Source organism: Streptopelia decaocto, assembly GCF_964273445.1.
Source record: "Streptopelia decaocto genome assembly, chromosome: 1".
Lineage (NCBI taxonomy): Eukaryota > Metazoa > Chordata > Aves > Columbiformes > Columbidae > Streptopelia > Streptopelia decaocto.
Genome location: NC_138663.1, coordinates 18,851,744 through 18,871,394, shown reverse-complemented (window position 1 = coordinate 18,871,394; position 19,651 = coordinate 18,851,744). Strand labels below are relative to the sequence as shown.

At 36.6% G+C, this 19,651-nt stretch overlaps 1 protein-coding gene across 2 annotated transcripts in view; it reads right to left on the bottom strand.

Moving 5' to 3' along the window:
* TAFA5 (TAFA chemokine like family member 5) overlaps nucleotides 1-19,651 on the bottom strand; it is a gene marked incomplete at both ends in the record, with an annotated part of 408,803 nt that overhangs the window by 60,048 nt on the left and 329,104 nt on the right. For both annotated transcript variants that reach the window (XM_082061455.1, XM_082061456.1), the window contains one exon: nucleotides 12,825-12,952. In XM_082061455.1, coding sequence (XP_081917581.1) covers nucleotides 12,825-12,952 — 128 coding nt within the window. The remainder of the gene's footprint in view (nucleotides 1-12,824; nucleotides 12,953-19,651) is intronic.

Below are 19,651 nucleotides of genomic sequence, written 5' to 3'. Positions count from 1 at the left end.
TTGCCAGGCAAATATCTCAAACCAGACTATTTTCCACTTCTCTTCCACAAGCTAAACCACTGTGCATCAAATCTTGAAGTCCCATTGAGAACAGACAGGACAGTCTGTCTAAGCCCAGCAGTTAACATTCAAGAGGGAACAGAACAGAGGATATAGGTCTCTCTCCATGAAACATATATGCATTTTTATTTTGACACTGGATAAAAAACAGCCTGAAGACATCTAGTTGTCTTCTGGAGATACCTAACCTGTCTACATGGCCACTGGGGATAGAAAATTCAGTATCCTGGTGGAGACCTAGACAAGTACCTACTCCTGTTGCTGGATAGTAAAGCTGGGCACGTGTGTTCATGTCCATGGCTCAGACACTTATGCTGTGCCTAGTTATGAATTCAATTCAAAATTCTAATTTCTCATCATATAATTGATGTCCAAGTCCAAGCTCCAGGTATGTCAAGTCTCACAGACAAAGTGAAAAATTCATATAACTGGGTTGTACTTGATCTTTCCCACACTAGAGTTGTGTGTCAAACATCTGGAGGATGTCACAGAAGGAGGATGTTCCCTCTTCACTCAAAGCAGCCCAACGTGCCTCTCAGCTACAGTAATCCCCATACTTGAGGCTTAAGACATCACCTAGATCACTAAACGCTCGTTCAGTTGTATGAGTCACTTCACATGGGAGACAAGAATTTATGTTAAAAGACTGCAAAATACCATCCTTCACTAAAATACATCAGCGATTAGGCATAATAAACATCACCATTTCACCTTAACCCATCCAGTCCAAAGTGTTTCAAATGGGTGACAAAAATCCTTTAAGGGCTGTATACAGGGACAAGGATTCAGAAGGCTACCTCTAGTGTTATAAGACCTAAGTCTTCTTCCCATAACCCTGACAACTATTTTGGTTTTTTACATGTTTGACATTGCCATACCACACAACGTATAATCCTTTTGTGGCTGGAACAATTACAAGAATTGTTCTGTAAGGAAAAAAAAACCAAACTCTCAAAAGAGATTCTCAGGACATCGTGGAGGAAAAGGAAAAGAGGTAGGAAAAAAAAGAAAAACATCAACAGGAAGAAGCCCTCAGGAGTAGTGGCCTAGGTGGAGATTTACTGATTCTTGCTTTATTTCAAAGTGATCAGCTGGTCATTTTATTATTGTTAATGATTTCAAAGATATAGAAAGTGAGTTCATTCTGCCTTAAGGGAACATCTCCCACATCAGTGTGTATTCTGTTTCCTGCAATTTAGTCGAGACACCCTCAACTTTCTATTTAAAGGCTTAACTCTGAACATTTTTTACTGCTAAGTCCAAACTTTCTATGATCATAGACTTACTCTACTGAAGGCCTAATTCTGGCTACAGTATGCATAAGACTGATGTAATACTGAAACAAACCCTACCATCCATCCACACTCTTTCAGTCACACAAATTAAGGATGAAATACTACTTCACAGCACAATTCAATGAAAGTTTCTGTGACCAGTGTCTGTCTGGCTGAACAGACAATTTCTCTATGTGAGAAAAATTAAGTCTGTCTGGTTACTCAAAGCAATCTCAGAGCATCACAACTCTTCCTCTCACGTGGTTTGAGTTATTCCCCTATGGCTTTTATACAGAAGGTCCAAAACTATCAGAATGTTAGAGCTGGAAAAGACCAAACAGTTAATCTATTTCATATCCTACCAATACAAGACTGATCCTCATAGTACTCTTTCTAGATCTTTGTTCAAACTAGCTTTGAACTGAACAATTGTTGGAGAAACTATTCCACAGCCTAATAGATTGAAGTGTTATTTTTTTTTCTCCTAAATTTTTCTCTAGCCATACCTTCATCTCTGCAGGTCACCTTATATGCTTCCTCTTCCTCTATGATTTTACAATTTTGAATTTGTCATGGATTGTTACTGGTTTCATCTCTATCTCCCCTATTAGCCATCATTTTGGTCAGTTCAACGTTTTTTTTTTTGTGCTTTATGTAACTCTACACAGACAATTCCACATGTGTTTGGTTGTCCTTTGATTTTCCTGTGGGATTAAGATATATTTTACCTTCATGTTCACAGGAGCTATAAACAGTTACATTTTAGCTCCTTCAGGGATTTTTACATTATCTTTCATGGGTACCCTTCTTTGAAATTCCATTTAAGTCTTAATTTAGTCAGAATTTAGTTGTCAAACTGCAAACCAAGACAAATTGAAGTAAAATAATTTTTGGGACAGACACAACAGGACACAAAGATTCATAAATGCCCAAGAAGTTCCAGAGCTATTCAGAAATGCCTTGGTTTGAGAAGCAAGGTGAATAAGCTCTAACACTACCTGAAATGAGTGTTTCAGCATCTAAAATATGCCTGAAGGTCATGCGATTTCTGGAGTAGTGTGGCAACCTACTCTAGATGCTCTGCAGATACACTGTGAATGTCCTTATCTTGTTTCTTTGGTCTCTGTTGGGTTGATACGGGTCTCAGGTACCAAAGAAAACAGCATACTGGGCCTACATGCTTCCCTTCCTAAGTTTGGTCCTTACCACAAGATTTAGGATCTTAATTATTATTTGGATGTGGACTCCAAAATTTACAACATACTTAAGACCTGCAGATCTCAGACAACTTTTTAGCTACTCACAGAGATTAAGTACTTAATTTTGACTGACACCATGCTTCTCCCTCTCCCTTTTATTTTTATGACTCACTGGTCAGAGCTGGCTCCTTGAAAGCTGTTTTTGGTTGTATTATCACATATTCCTCCAAAAGAGTTTCCCTACAGCAACAACCTGCTTCCTTTCCAACCACCAAAATTATTTCCTTAAAGGAATATCTTAGGTGAAATCCAGATTTCTTTACTGTACCAAGAGATGTCCAATATCCATCAGCAGGAATAAATATTTCTCCAGAAATCAATCTGTCAACACATTATTCACAGAGGGACAGTGTACAAATTTAGAATCATGATGTATCTCCTTGTAAATGCTTTAATGTAAATGGACAATAGCATCTGAGAGTAGAGAGGGTACTTTTAAAACCCCTGCTTCACAAAAGTACAACATCCTCCACAGTTTAGGACATGGGCTTTCAAACATCTTATTGTCTTCACGTAGGGTACACCAGTGTATTTCATATGAGGGATGTATTTCATATGCTTTGTTTGCAACTCAGAGGCAACTTTTAGAATTCTTTGGAAAGTGCAAATGGGGAAGAATATCAATGTCAGCTGAAAAAACTAACTAGGTATCCAGCAGCAGTTGTTGATGGTCCAACAGGCATTGGAACTACGTACTAAAGGCAGGCATACACCACAGATTTTGGCCTAGAATAGTTTAAACTGTTTGTATCTGGGTTATCCTGGGTTAATATGGAAATGCAGCATTGTAATGAGAAGCTGATGTGGCTGATAACTAACCTGGCAAAAAGCGATGCCTGTTTGGGATCCCAGACATTTCCAGAAGAACTTAATGCCTGCACGAAACAGAGGTCAGGCATATACAGCCACAGTGGGGTGGGAGAACAGGACCGGAACAGACTGGTGTAGGCTACATGAAGCTGCACTGTCAGTTGAAATTAAAAGTCCTATCCTTCTATATTTCGCTGTTTGATTTTACTGTCTGACCCTTGCCTAGTTTTATTTGGATCAAGGATCAGCCAGTTTTGTTTGTTTCCAATTCCTCTCCCGGACATGTAATGAGGCTGCTAATCTCTAATGAAATGCAGGAGTAGCTCAAGTAGTGGGCTACCACTTTACCATGACCCTGTATACTGAATTGTCTTTCTTCATAACCTAGCATGCTCATATGCAAGTGAACAGGAGTAAGAGAGAACAAAGTCTCACAGGCAGGAGTTAACTAGATCTGAAAACAGGCAAACTTATCCTTTAGGTCTGCCCACAATGTAAAGAAACTTGCATGCAGCCACAATGCTACCAAGTATTGGAGCTCTACTCCAAATGTGTAAAGAAAATATAGTAGGGGAATATCAGAAAATAGAAATGTCTGTCATGTGCTTGCCTTCCGCAGATTTTCAATAACACTTAGGAGCTTAACATCTTTTACTCTTTTGAAACCATTCTTAATAAAATAACATTGGATTTTCACAAATCTGTCACTTCCTGGACCACATCGACCTAGATCAATACACTCCTGTTAACTGTTATTATGTGCTGCTCACAGGTCCTCAATTAGTACCATGGTGAAATAGCAGTTTTCAATGTGGCAGGCCCTTCTGAAATAATTTTCCAGTACGATTTTAAGAAATAATTTGTCAAATGGATGATAAAAATCCCTGTACTATAACATCTATTTCATTTTCTTTATTCACTGCTGGTTTTGTTCAGTCCAAGAATTCTAGCTTGCTTTGCATGATTTAACAGAAATCTTTTGTGGTATTCTTAAAAAAGAAATATTCCAAAATGGATATGCATGGGCAACAGCTTCATCTTTTATCACTTGTACCATGAACATTTTCACTGTGCAGAATGAGTGTGTAATGATTTTAGCATTATTTCTCAATATCAATATGACACACAAGTTTCCAACTTTCATAGTTTTCCACTACATGTCCACAAAAAACATGATTTAAAGTATATACTCAAATTCTGTGTTACCTTTTCTAGTGTTCTTCCCTGTTTGCATTATCAAATCTATTTTTTCTTCCACATATACAATATATCCTGTAGTCCCCTGCAGTTCAGCCAAATGACATATAGCATCTATTGAATCACTTGTTATTAACAGTGTGTTGTGCTACTTACAGTCAATCAAGAAATCGCACAAGTAATCTTCAGGGTTGTTTCCTCAGATAGTCTCTCTTTGCAATCACTTATTAAATGAAAATTGATTTTCTTATATTCATGCAAGAAATCAGAACCTTCAGACAATGTCAATCTATTATGAAGCATATGTGATAAGAGTGGTCAGCACTGTATCAAATTTTCTGGTTTAGCAGATGAGGAATGAGATTTAGATGCTTAACACAGGCAGTGAGTGAACTAGCATCTCCTGAATGGCTTCCAGCTACCACCCCACAACAGCACTGGTCTCTAAGTTCTGCCTCATTTATGCTCACCCAATACAAGATGTCTTTCATACGCTTAAGAATCTGAATGCCCTAAATGATAAGTAAACTAAATCCCATTTAGAATATTTATCTGTAATGCTAAGAATCATCAAAACACAAAAAGACTCAATATTACCATTACTAACATGAATTATTCCTTTTTTGACAACCTGAGTTTATTAATGTACTATTTTTTAACATATTAATTTCTTAGACCAATTACAATGCTATTTCAGTATTTGGGAAGGCATGCCTAAATGTAAATGGTGAGTAAGGTGCTAAATAATAGTAACAACACCTATTGTCAACCTCTTCACACCCACTCTTTGATGGGCCTGTAATTTTCCCACGCAGAGACCTGAATCATCCATTATAGATCTCAATTGTCTATGCTCTGCGCCTTCCAGTTTTAAAACTCAGGTTCTTTTTGTTTGTTTTCGAGAAGACTGATCAGAATGTTACCCCCAAAAGAAAAATACATTTTTTACTGATGTACTGCAAAATTATGGAATCTGGAAAGAATTTATTTTTTTTTCTTTTTTTTTAATCGGGACCAACTTAACAATTTATGCATTCCTGAAAATGCAGCTTTTGAAGTTTTGTAGACAGTTTCAGATGTCCACAATTTATTGGGTGGGTTCACACTATGACATAGTAGTCTATGGACCCCCAAAGTTACAGATGTAGTTTTATATACATTTCAGAATCTGCATTTCAAAGGAGGAAGAAAAAAAATGCATGGTCTTTTGATCTTTTTTTTTTTATTGTTATAATTTTTATTTCACCCCCGAAAACAGAATTTATTCCACAAAACCATGAAATAGATGATTGGAAACTTATTATTATTGCCTGACGTACAATCTGCTTTTGTTTACTTATTCAAAACGAAAGTTCAAACATCAAATGGATCAGAATGTAGCTCATTTTTCAGTAAACTAACTGGTTTTAAATTCAGATTAACCCATATCACAACAAAAAAATCCTAGATATTAATCAGTAAACTTGTTTTACCTCACTGAATCTAAATCTGTCCAAAAGTTAGCATAGTACTATGGGACTGAATGCTAGAAGCAAACTCCTGACATGAGTATGAGTTAAGAAAAGGGAATCCTGAAAGAAAAGGTATGTGTAGAAATCTTATCTGTCTGAAAACTGAGGATTTTTATTTGTACAGGAGCTGCAATATCTTTAAAATAGACCTCACAAACAAAGTGGGGATATTATAAGTCCTCATTAAAATCTGAAAGTCTATGCTCTGAAAAGGAAGAAGAAAAGCTATGTTTCCCTATTTTCTTCCATAGAATTATTTGAGTTGTTAACAAATTATTATTTAGATTTAGACATTTTACTCCAAGTTATTGCTGGGGTAAACTGTGGTCTCTTTTCAGGCAATGTGAATCACTGAACATCATTAGAACCAATATTCAGAATTCAGGACATGAAGTCTACAAAAATTGCGAAAGCTTTCCTAGCATTTTGGATTTAGGACTTGAAGATCAGTTATTTGCCACAAAGAAGTGTATTTTGCTAAGCACAATGGAAAATAGAATTGGGTGGGTTTCAGTACATTGGTACCACAAAGGAGTGCCAGCTTTGAAAAGACTGTAGTAGTTGAAGCCGTACTAATATGCAAGAGAACTTGCATATTACGAAGCAATAGCATGGCCCCACTCTACTTAGGTTCTTCAGCTTCATGAGGATTTTATTTCTATTTAGCTTCCTCAGTGCATGAAGGACTTAAGACATGGGGCCATGAAGATCATCCCACCACTCTGCTTGAAACTTCTCTTCAGCTACTATTCTTTTCTAACACCAGAATTAGAAACATGACTTTTAACCTCTCTGAGACTTAAGACATCCAACTCACATGCTAACTAGCTTGGAAATTAACAGAAAATAATCTAGTTCTCCTACTGCAATGATCACCCATTTGTAAATTATTATACCTTTTTTAAACAGAGCATCGGAAACTCTGTTCAGCACATAAAAATCTCTTGAAAACCATGGAAATCAACAACAGATTTAATCTAGGTCTTGGGCTACAAATCTATGGAATATATGCTGAAGCACATGGCTATGAGATGTCAAGAATTGGTATGTTCTCTTATAATTAATGCTAGTGTTACTCTTTGATCTTAACAATATCTGCAGAAGTGTTCATGTTCTACCCTTTCTCAGCTTGGTATATAAGTATAAATGGTAGACCATGTAAATGTTTTAACATATAAAAGGTATTTCAGACTAGTTTCCAATTATGTGTTAGTGGTCTCAAAAAACTTTATCTGAATAGCAATTTCAAGACCACTCTACTGAGACCTGAGTTAGTTTTAGAGGATTTTGTGATGCATAATGCTTGATAAAGCAATGGTCTCAGAGCTCATGAAGCTCTAACTGGCTGACAGCAGGAGTTAAGACTACAGATGGTTCTCAGTCACAATAGTGATTTTCTTAATCCAGATTTCTAGAAATCCAACAAGAAATTCAGAGTGAGCATGGCTGAGAGGGATTTCCAAGTGAATCAGGCTGAGTTAATGATCTATTTCACCATGTAAGTGTATTTGTGAGAGCCCTTTTTGCTGCTGCTAAGATCCCTCACATGGCAGTGGCAGCCATGCCATCATGAAGAGTGCCACACAGAACAAGAGAAGACACTGGAACTCAGAATTGTGCATGTATATGGACTTTGAAGCAAGAATGTACTCGTGGTCCCATAGCTTAAATACAGCCAAAGATTCTGATATCCCAACAGTCTTGGCTATGAATGATGGAAAATTCAGGATCATAACTTCCTGCTTGTTTCTAAAACCTGTTCTTTGGGTTGGAATAAGGGGATACATTGGCCCCCTGAAAAATACCTTCTGTAATCTTGGTCTATATGTAGTGTTTCTGTTACAGTTAGGACAGTAAAGGCACTTGGTAGATGAACTGCTGACAAGTAGATTTAATGTGTCTGTTTCATAACTTGACCACTTCTGACAAAGGGGAAGAGGGAAACTTAATTTGGCATGGCATGCATGCCTGCATCATCCCAATCCTCTAATCTGGTGCTGCCTAAAAGCTTATCTTTTGCTGGGTATTGTGTCCTGGAATGACACAGAAATAGAACTGCCGGGATGTCAAAAAACTTCTAAAACCAGCTTAATCAAATAAAATCAGCTGACCTGTGGAGATGTGAAATACACATTTAGAAACACTCAGAGCTGGAATGTAGGTGAGGCTAAGTACAGGAATGCCAGGGTGATGTGAATATCTAACAACAACATGAATATCACCAATAAGGACATTTATAAATAACAGTATTTTTATTTTTAAGTTACTCTGAATCTCTAAATCTCTTCAAATATTAACTCAGGACTCCCAAATTTACTGAGATAGTTACCTAAGGATTGTTAAGCTTATTTTTACTGCTGGGTAAACTGAGGCAGAGAGGTTCAGTGACTTACCCAAGGCCACAGAGGGAGTCACTGTCAGAGCCGGGATTAGAGCTCAAGAGTTTCTGGCTCCCAGTCCCAAGCTCAGACCACTAGACCATGGCCTCAGGACATTTCCAGCTGGTCTTCAGTCTAAAAAAAAGTAAATTCTCAAGTATGTTACAAATATGTAACATATGTATATATTTATTTTTACTTTGAAAGTAGTATGAATGAGAACACATTGCTTATAAGTCAGTGATGAAAAGCAAACCAGTATATTTTATCTGAGTTACCTTTATCATACATATGTGTACGATAAAGTTCTTCAGAAAGGTCTTGATTTAAATTGTAGCTGATACAAACAGCCATTGTATTTTTCAGGGTAAGGAACAAATTGCCTTTCCAACCCAGCCAGCATGTCATTTACATTAATAGTGAGGAATGCTAAGTTGCTCTGTGTGTAAGTAAACTCTATTAAGAAAGTCACGTCCCTTGGTGAAGTTAGATCCTTAGTAAATTTTACTAGCTAAGCACTGAGCTCCATGTCAGAGTAATTACACCTTTTATCCACTGTGAGCTCTCTCTTAGATTCTTCATACTCCTTAATTTCCCACTTCAGCTAATTTAGTAGTAAAATCACAAAGGTTTTAAAAGGTTAGCTACTGAGGAACTGGCGCATGAATGTTCTGTTAAGCTCCATGCATTGAAATCACATCATGTAGAAGAAGGACTTAATTAAGTAACAATTAGGTAGCGATGGATCATTGACAACATATATACACTTTGGTGCTAAAATTAATCTGCTCTGTAAATCCAATACTTTGTGTATCTTCTCATCTATATGCTGGCAAGATTTGTACTTGAAATATAAAATTTACAGGCCCTTTAGCAATATCTTAAAAAAAAAGGCACATCTTCTGGCACTAGTGAAACTACATACTATTTAAAAAAATCATATAGCTTAATTTTATTTTTTAAAGACTTGAAAGATTAATGAGAATAGCAAAAGGAGAAGAAATTTTTAAGGTAGCTGATTTTAAAGTGACTGTAAAGACATTTTTTATATGAAAATATTTAGTATGTTGAAAGTGCTAACAATTGTGCAGAATTCTCTTGCTATCTTCTTTTACAATTTGCCATATTGTTTCCTTGTATTGACAGTCAGCTGCTTAATACAAAGATTGGCAGTTAGCCCAGTCAATCCTCAATCCTAAAAGCCTCTTAGCAGATGAAAAATCTTTGGTTCATTCACACCTTGTAGAAAGGATGACAGGGCAGAAGTGACATCCAGATCCATTTAGAGTATACTTTGAATTTGATTTTCCTTTGCCTTGCTTCTTGTGCAGTCACTTACAGCTGTGCAAAGGGAGCACAGAATGGATATAAAACACTGCTACACCTGTGAGGAGATAATGCTGTTTTGGTTGCATTATTCCAGAGGTGATCAAAAAAAGTGTCAGGCAGTGAAAAAATCTGGCACTGCATAGAAAGTCGAAACAATTTTGACAGAAAGCATAAAGTAGCAGCAGCGCTTTCCAAACAGTTTACAGAAATCACACTTTTGCTTTGGAGCAATGGGTATTTTCATTTGCTATTTGCTTGGTATTTTAATAGAAAAAATACTAAATGTTAAACTAATCTAAAGAAAACAAATCCTATTTCTTCCTTTTTTTTTTTTTTTTTTTTTTGGTAGAAACATACTGAACTGCAAGTCCTAAAGTATATTCTCACGTCTTACTCAAGATCTCCACTAGTTCTGCCTTTCCACGTGCTACTTCTAAACCAGTACTTCAAAAGTTACATTTCTATACAACCTTCTAGAATCAATGTGAAAGTGGTATTATGGCAACAGCTGGTCTCAGTCCCTCAGTCCATCAGAGTATAATACTGTTCTGAGTTACCATTGGTAGCAAATTATTGTCTCAGCATTTACCAAACAGTGACATCTCTGCTCTATGATCTACCACCACTACAGTAATGCAAGCCCTGCTGCCAACTATCTTCAAGGAATCAAACTAATATTAGCAGAAAAGACCTGCAAATATGAGATTAACAAATGTGTGTTAACAAAATTGATAGTTAATAAATTAAGGACCTAATCTGGTTGTCCCTGGAGATATGGTCAAGAATTATTTCTACTTAATAACAAAAACTTAGTGTATAATAATTAATTCAATATGTTTGGAGATTTATTTTCACATACTCAGAAATCCTTCCCATTACACTTGGATGCCATGATGGGCCTGGTAACTAAGGTGTGTTGATTAGGAGCCAAAATAGAAATGAGTTGACTGCATCAGCAGCTGTTGACCTAAGAGTACTGCTACAGTAACTAGTGTCTCTTGCTGTTTCTGTTGGAAAATTTCTTTACTTTTACTCACAGTTATGCAATTTGTAGAGTCATCTAAGACAGTTCCCAAACCTAATACCATTGTCCAAAGCTTTCCTTACCCTTCAACCAAGCGGCTAAAGAACAAATGAACTTTTTAAAAATTTTATTTTGTTAATATTTTAGTAATACTGTCTTAAGATTTTGGGGTTTCTTGGGATTTTTTTTTTCCCCTGCCCCTTCCCCTTCTGCATTCAGAGCTTCTTTAAGTATTCTGAGTTGCTAGTCTGGCTTGACTGAAAAGTACTGTGTGTTTGTTGTGTGTCTGCATGTGTGATACCAACTGTTGAAGGCTGCTTGATGTTAGATGAGGGCTTATGCTTAGAGCTATTCTACACTTGGCTCTCTGGCAGAATCTCTCCTCACCAATGGCAATGATGTCTCTGTGTGGGGGAGAGTCTGTTTTATATATATTACACTTGCAACAGCCTTAGTTTCATTGATGGAGCATGATTATGATTTCATTTACGTTAATCAAAATCATGAGTCATACCATTCATGTCAACAGCATTGAAGAGCTATACAGACAAGTAAGAGTTCAGAATCAGGCTTCGGGTGTGATCTGAAAGGACATCTGAATCACTTCATTAAAGATAGATACTGAAGGATAGATCCGCTGCTTACTTTGCATTACCCAGTCATGCCATTAGCATAAAACATCAAATAAAGAACCATATGACAGCTGGCAATGTGTCACAGTACATGGCTTTTCTGTTTACCTCAGATACAGAAAATACCCCTGAATTAATGAGATTTAAGACAATATTTCAAGTAGGACAAAGTTACCATATTATGTCTCCTTGCCCTTGGAAGTTGGCGTTAATCTTTCAAAAACTTATTTCTTTCCTATGTTTTTCTATGTCACTTTTATGTAACTTGAATGCAAAAAATCTAAAGGCAAATTATATTTAAGTAAGACCTCAGAGATTAAGTTTTATAGCCCTGTCCATTATGAATATTATGTCTGGTAAATACAGGAGCATCAAAACAGTGATCACAATTCATAAAGTTTGTTTTGCATATATCTAATAAAGCATTATCAATTCTTCATTCTTTTTAAAAAAGTGAAAAACATGTCAATTTCCCAAAATATAGGCATTCTAAAACAGTAAAAGGTTTTGTACTGCTGTCTGCCTCTTGCTTAGACAAAGAAATTTTGTAGGGGATGATGTGCCTTAATTTAGTCCTCACTAATAAGTACCTCCAAGACTAAATATTCTTGAAATTGCACTTATTTAAATTACACTCAAGCTCCAGGTAAATATAAAAAAAAGATTATTCGGAGGGATCATTTAAAACAGTCTAGCAAGCTATCAGAATATTGCTTTATTATATCTCTTCCATTTTCTAGGCCTTAGGAACAATTAGTGTCATATGTACTCTCAGCTTCCCTACAAACACATTCCCCAAGACACCAAAGCAGAGAGTTGAGGGGTTATCAACAAACCAGGACCAAAAGAAAGCTGAAGGTAGGGATCTTTTACTATGTTTTCTATAGGTCTCAATGATTATCTCACTGAAAACTAAATGTCTATCTGTGCAACTTCCTTTTCCAGTACAGTGGGAATAGTAAAACCATTTTCTCCTGCATTCCGAATGAAAACTTTCTTTTCACCCTGCTAGACCATGTGCTCAGTTTTATACCATACACTTCTTGTACAGTGAAGCAATAAGATATTGTCTTCAGGCTGAATACAAATGTTAGTTAAACCACTGATGCCTTTTAAGAAAACCCTGATATAATTTCCACTCTTAGTAACAGTGGGAATTACACATTTTTCTTGCCATTGTGATAACATTGCTGTATATTTCAGTAAACACACTTGGGGACATAGCCTTATTATAAGGTAACAGATTTTTCATATCTGTGCCGAGAACCAATTAGAAATCTCACTCTTTGTTTTTCGACAAACTAAAGTGAACTAGAAGCTAAAGAAATATAGAACAGAGAAGTGACCTACCGTGGTTGTCTTTATCCGTCCTCCTGGTTGTGTACAGGTCCAGCCTGATTTATTGATTAGCAAATCACAGCCTTCTCCTTCTAAACACGGAAGCATTTCACACCACTGTTTTGTTTTGATAATTCGTGCTATGGAACAGAAAAGAAAAAAAAAAAAAAGAAAAAAAAACACAACCAAAACCAATTGGCAGGAGAATTCACGTTTCACTTATCTCTAAACAGTTTCTCATTTGAGTTGTCTATTTTCATAATCTGATAACACAGCCATAGGTTATGAAGTAGACAGCCCTAGGCAATTTAGAAAATTATTTACAACACCTGCTGTGCCAACAAATTTCATAATAAAAACAGAACTTAAAAACCAACAATAAAACAAAAGACAGCTCTGTTGTAAATCAAAAGAACACAAAACTTATCTAATTTTCTAATTCCATGCTCCTTACAGTCACGGGAATATTTTTGGAGGAGCTAACAATTGGAGACTTACTATCCTAACCAATCATCATGGTAGCCTAAAAGTGACCTATGACTGATCCATTGTGTTATTCCATATAAACCTGAGCAGACACTTCATACCATGAAGTGCTTAGAGTGTAAACAGACATGAGACAGACAGTGGAGAGAAAAAAAGCTATAATAAACAGGTAGAAGGGGCAACATAATGACAGTAATTGTGAAACTCTGTGATAGTTGCAATGGTAGGGGCAGGAACTAGGAACATAAGCGCAGGTGTTGAATGAAGTAAAGGTTGGGAAATCACAGAGAAGGGGATAATAAGCAGAAGGGAAAAGCCTGGAAAAAGCACCCTATTGCCCTACTTCTACAAGTGAAAGGAAGTCTAGTTAGGAACTAACTGTCCAAAAGGTGGTGTATTGTGTGCTTTGCAGCTCCTCTTAACGGTTTTGTTTCTGGTAAGCTTGTTCTGCAAAATTTCCTCAAGGTCACACATTTCCTCAAGGTTCCAAGCAGTCTTGGAACAACAGAGTTCTGACTGCATTAAAATAGATGCAGAGGAGTTGTAGGGAGAAATTTTTCTTCAAGGCAGGGAGAAAAAGGCCATTTAATTCCTGTAGATTTCTTTCTGGATTATAATACTACTTCTTTTGTGTTTATCTCTGTAGTATCTGGGCTCCTTCTCTTCCTTTTTATAGAATATTAAGCAACATGACTAATAACCAGTATTTTGTTATTCTTTTACTCTCCTCTGTAGGCAAAATTGTATGGTGGAGTTTCTGTTTGGGATACTTTGTATAAAATACATATACAAAGATGCAGTCACTTGCATGGTGCCATAGACACATGCTAAATAACGTAAGGCCCCTCAACACATCTATCTTTTGCTCAGACTGTAAAGCTCACAGTCCACCAAAAATGGTCCTCAGTTCCTTCAGATATCATCTCAGCAATGCTGGGCTAAACTATAAGAAGGCCTCAGCACTTCAATTTGTACATAAGTGTTGTAGGATTCAAGGGCAGAACAAGTTCCACCTACAGGGACACAAATCACGTCTTCCTCTATGTTGATGTGTGACATCAATACACACAATACGTCTTCAACAGTCATGAACCCAATAAAAAGAGAAATACTTAGCAAGATAAGCATATAAGAAGCTATGTTGTTCCAAACTAATTTTGGGTCTAAGGAGCTTAAAAGTGTGTATTTACACCCAGTGGCAGTTGCAGCTCTTTATGCTCATCTGAATGTGTGATTCAGCCTCCCTATGCCCTTGACGTCTTCTGTCTGGAATCACTTAAAAATACAATTCCCAGTGCCACTGGATCATTGCAAGAAATAATAGTGTAATTTAAAGTCTTTTAATAAAATCCTTTCCAATATTTTGACATGAAACAACTTGTGTCCTCAGTCCCGGAACAATTGTTCGTAAGCTCTTGCAATAGAACAAATGTTGATTTCTTTCAGTGGAAGCTAAATCTGAAATTCATATTAATATTTTTTTTAATAAAAACCACTTTAGCTCCCAGAAGTCTACAATGGAATTTGCACTGTTCATTAGGCAATATATATATATTGCTGGAGGAATGATTCCCAAACAATTTTCATAACTACAATTTTTTTGAAGTGAATCCACTAAAGTTTTAAAGCACACAGTATACAGAAACCTGGATTGGTTTTGGAGTCCATAGGTACTGCTCTACTGAGAAGTGGATCATATCAGTCGACAAGGCTAACATCTCCTACTGAACAGATAACAGACTAATCCTTTCTGAGTGAAGACATGTATCCAGTTGCAGGCTTTACAGAAAAAGCTCAGTAAAATGTTAACGCCAAATTTCGCCTATTTGTATGCATATATTTTGTAATTCACCTATCAAAATGGCTGTTTCTATGATATCAATGTTTCAACAATATGAACAATCAATGAAAGACTGAATTGGCAGTTAAACTGAAAAATATGTACTAGATTGCCTCTACAATCTCAGGTGGGAGGTTTTCTTGGAAACAGAATTTGAACTAATCTTAAAAAAAAAAAATTTCCTCTGTGATTTACTCTCAGTGTTTGCTTGGTTGCTATCCCAGAATGCAGCTATCAGTAGTATCACAAATATATAGAGTCCTTGCTCTGGGTATTGGTTATACCCACACAAATTTAGAACACACCAAGAGCATTTTACAGAACACAAAGTCTAAACCCTTTCTTTGTTAAGTGTATAGACTAACTCATGCATTTAAGCCTTGAGAATCAGAACTACTTCTTTTGCAGGGAAAAACTACTCAGCTCATATGGTTTAAAGCAAAGCAGTATCAAAATGCTTTATTAATTTATTAATGACATATAACCAGCTGCAGTGAGGGATCAATACAAGTAATACAAAAAAAGGTAAACCCTAGTACTAGACACAAAATGTTTATAAACACTTGGAAATTCCCAAATGCCCCCTTAGAACCGATTAGAAACTCTCCCAAAACCCACACGCCCCCCACTCTCCCCATCCACTCCCTGGTGGGTCCCCGAGTGGCAGCGCCCACTCTCTTGCCCAGCCCATCCCCCCCGGGTCTTTGCCCCATTGCAGATCTTCGCAGCTGTTCTGACCGGCTTTTCAACCTGACCCTCGCTTTGTTTCAAAAGCCGCACAAACGCACACACTCTCACTTTCCCGTCTCAACGGGCCTTGTTTTCTGGGCTATTTGCCAAAAGCAGCCAGTCAGGAACCCTCACACTTGGGTATAAATTGAAGTCTATACAGACACATTGCTCTGTTACACACATGAGGTCACAGTTGCAAAAGGGAGGCCATATTCGTGCCTGTAGGATTACATCTATTTTTGCATTTTCACTTTTCAGTTTGCCCATTATAATAGAGTTTCACAGTGAAGCTAAATACATAATATGGGGAGGGAGCAAAATATACAACAATTTTACCAGCATAACATCAAGAATTCTATCAGTAATTGAAACTGAGTTACACTAGTCAAAGCAAGGGAATACAATGTATTTCCTGAGGCAGTGTAGTTGCCTTTTTACTGTGTGTATTCACCAGGGGTAAAATTCAGCCCTCTGCAGACAAGACAGCAAAAAGCCTATCAGATTCTTCAAATCTACTCCAAGCTCCATTATAAAGAATTAAGTGGCACTTAAATGATACATAGGCTTTGTTCAGACCTTCTGCAAAGAACTGAATTTCATCTTGAGAATCTGAGCTGATACTACTTTGCATCTCCTAAGAAGGGCTGTGCCCCTTCACTTAAAGTGAAGTTAATAGGAACTGACGGTGCTCAGCACACGGTAGAATTGCTTCCCTGGGTAATATCATTTGAACCGGAGAACAAATGGAGTCTATCCAAGGGTTTTTCATGCAAACAGTTCTGAGGTGCTATAGGCAGCAGGATGTTATATCAACACGACACCAAGCTACCCACTGAAATGTTATTAGCTGTTTTGTAAGATAGAGCGATTTGCAACAGATTTCCAGTTATTATTAAAAATAAATAAAAGTCCCTATTAATGATTAGTATAGTCCAATTTAGGACTGCTCAACTGAGTAGTGTTTCGGAACACCACTAATTATTTTCTGCTAAATACTGCAACTAGATATTTTGTCACTAAGCTTCTCACCTGGTTTACCATTATATATATTTTTTTTCCATAGAAAACAAGGTTTCTTTTCTATACTTTCTTTTCCGATATTCACTCTATGTTCAGGCAGTTATCAATTGCTGCTTCTTTAGTCAACCTCATAACTGAAAATGATGAACTTTTTAGGATGGTAAAAAAATGAGATAAATCTTGTTCAGCAGCAGTAAATGAAAAAAAAAAAAGCCCTCTAAAATATGTTGGATTAAAACTTTCAGATCTTTATAGTTTGTTTTGTCATACTTTTTTATAAATGAACTTGGAAATAGAAGCAAAAATGTATTTATTTTTATTTTTCATCAAATAATAATAACATTTCTTCCTTTTGCTTCTTCCATTTTTTTTCAGCTTGCTCCAACCATTCTTTTCTCTGCTTGGTTCAGTACATATACACTATCTAACTATCAAAGATGCCCAAACACTTTGAAGAACTTATTATGTTTAGCTAGTTTTACCTATGACTGGTAAATGTTGTTCATTGTCCCCATTTTTTACAGAGGTTAATCAGCTCGACCAAGGTCGCAACAAAAATTTGTTGCAGAGCTGGAAACAAAACCTCTGAATTCTTAGGTGTCGCCAGTCTGGAGACCTTTCTCTGCCCCACTTTTTTCAGGAAGAGAACGTGCTTTAACACATATATATAAGAAATTAAACAACAACAAATATGCAAAGTAATAGGATTTAAAAAACACATATTAGTTATATTGCAGCAGTAGGAAAGAGGTCAACAAAAACACAAACTGTATCACAGTACTGTAATAAGACGTTGTAATCATGAACTGTCTTTAGAGTAGCAATTTGACTGTAATATTGTATAAGCCACAAACATTCATCTATTTTACTACACAACAAGGAAACATCACAAACCTTGGATACCTTTTACAGCAGTCATTCTGCTCCACTTAAAAAATTGGAAGTAGTGCTAATTCACAAAGAGTTTGCTCTTCTCAATTATTTATAGGGCAGTGAGACCAAAGACTATTTAGTTCTAAGAACAGCAATATAGCGATGTCTAGACACCCATTTTATCATTTAGCTCTTGCTGTCAAGATTGGGAGGGATACTTGAGCTGAAGTTGAGAAATATAGAAGTTGAAAAAAGTGATCTCCTGTGGGCTACAGAGAGGCTACAAATTGAGAGCAGGTAACTAGATGAAGAGTAAAAGGCTGAATGACAGTGCAGAGGCCTTTCCTACACTTCATCTCAGTCATAGCTCCAGTAAAGGATAAATCTTATCACAGCCCCAGGGCTGAGAAGAGACCTTCAATACTGACCTGTTTCCTGAAAAAGAATGAAAATCTTGGTTTACCATAAACAGTGCAGATTGCACCGTTCACAAGGTATATTTGAGAGAAGCAGGATAATACACAGGAGATGATCTCCAAATTATGCAGTTATCTATGTCATCCCAAAACAGGACTGCCTAAGGGCCCTCCTGCCACTGGCATGAATGGTCCCAAGGAATTCAGCTTGGGTGTAAAAGGCTGATGGACTAAGCTATGCAAATACAGGAACTTAGTAAACCACAGCAGCATAGGTTTCACTATAAAGCTACTGCATTTAGCAAGGCATCCAGGCATCTGTTTAATTTTAAGAAGGTACCTAATGCTTTGCTGAATCTTCATAAGAATCTGTAAAATAAATATATGCTGATGGTTTAGGAGGGAGAAAGTCCAAAGTTATTCTATAAATCACAAATTATTATTAATACATAATAAATCCCCAGAACACAAGACAGGGGATAAAAAACCCACAAAAAATAAACAAACAAATAAAAAGCAAACAAAAGCTGAAGTATAATCCAGATTCTAGGAGCACTCTCATGAAATTCAACAGCTCTTATCTTCTTTCCTGTTTGTGTCTCCACATAGCAGAATTTCCTCATTACAATGCCTCAAACAATAATAAATAAACAATGAAAATAATTATATAAGAGTAAATGCACAGGAACACAAAATAACTGACCTTTTTGTAGTGTAGAAACAAGCATGCATTTACTTTGCCTCTCTCTTTGAAAACCTCAATATTATGTGACTCAGTGACCTAGTGACAGGTATCTTAGATTTGTCTACATCCAAATGCTCAAATATTTGTATGACAGAATCACTACCCTAAAATGGAAAGTGTCCTACAAATCAGCTTCACAGTGAACTTATGTCTGTTTCCATTGTAATTTTCAAGGGCCAGTTTTCTTCTATCTATAATTGCTCTCATTTGAGATTGTAATATATCTCCACATTTGTTCTCAACCCGTAAGCCTTTCATTGGCAACTACCACAATTGCTTACCTGGAAAAGTAATACAGCAAATATAACACCTATTTTTCAACTGCTTATAAAGCAGTCTAACAAAAACAAACAAACAAACAAAAAGCAGTATCATTTATCCACTCTCACAGGGTCACAACAAGTACCCTGACAGTCATAATAGATAATAAATGCAGACAAAATCTACACATCGAACCTTATTTAGGTGCAGTACATGTGCTTACAGCCTCTTCTAAGTTGGTGGTTTCAAACTACATATTAAAACGCCAATGCTTTAAATAGGCCCACAACTTTGCCCAGGATTTCAGCACTTTCCTGAATATCCACACATGTACATGTGCACTGGTTTCAACCTGTGAACGATCTAGTGCTTTATTGTCTGTGGGTAGTTAGCATTTGCCATCTAATAAGAGATGCTAATTGAACACCTACCCCTAGAGAATGCCTTTGTCAGGACTCAGTGTCTT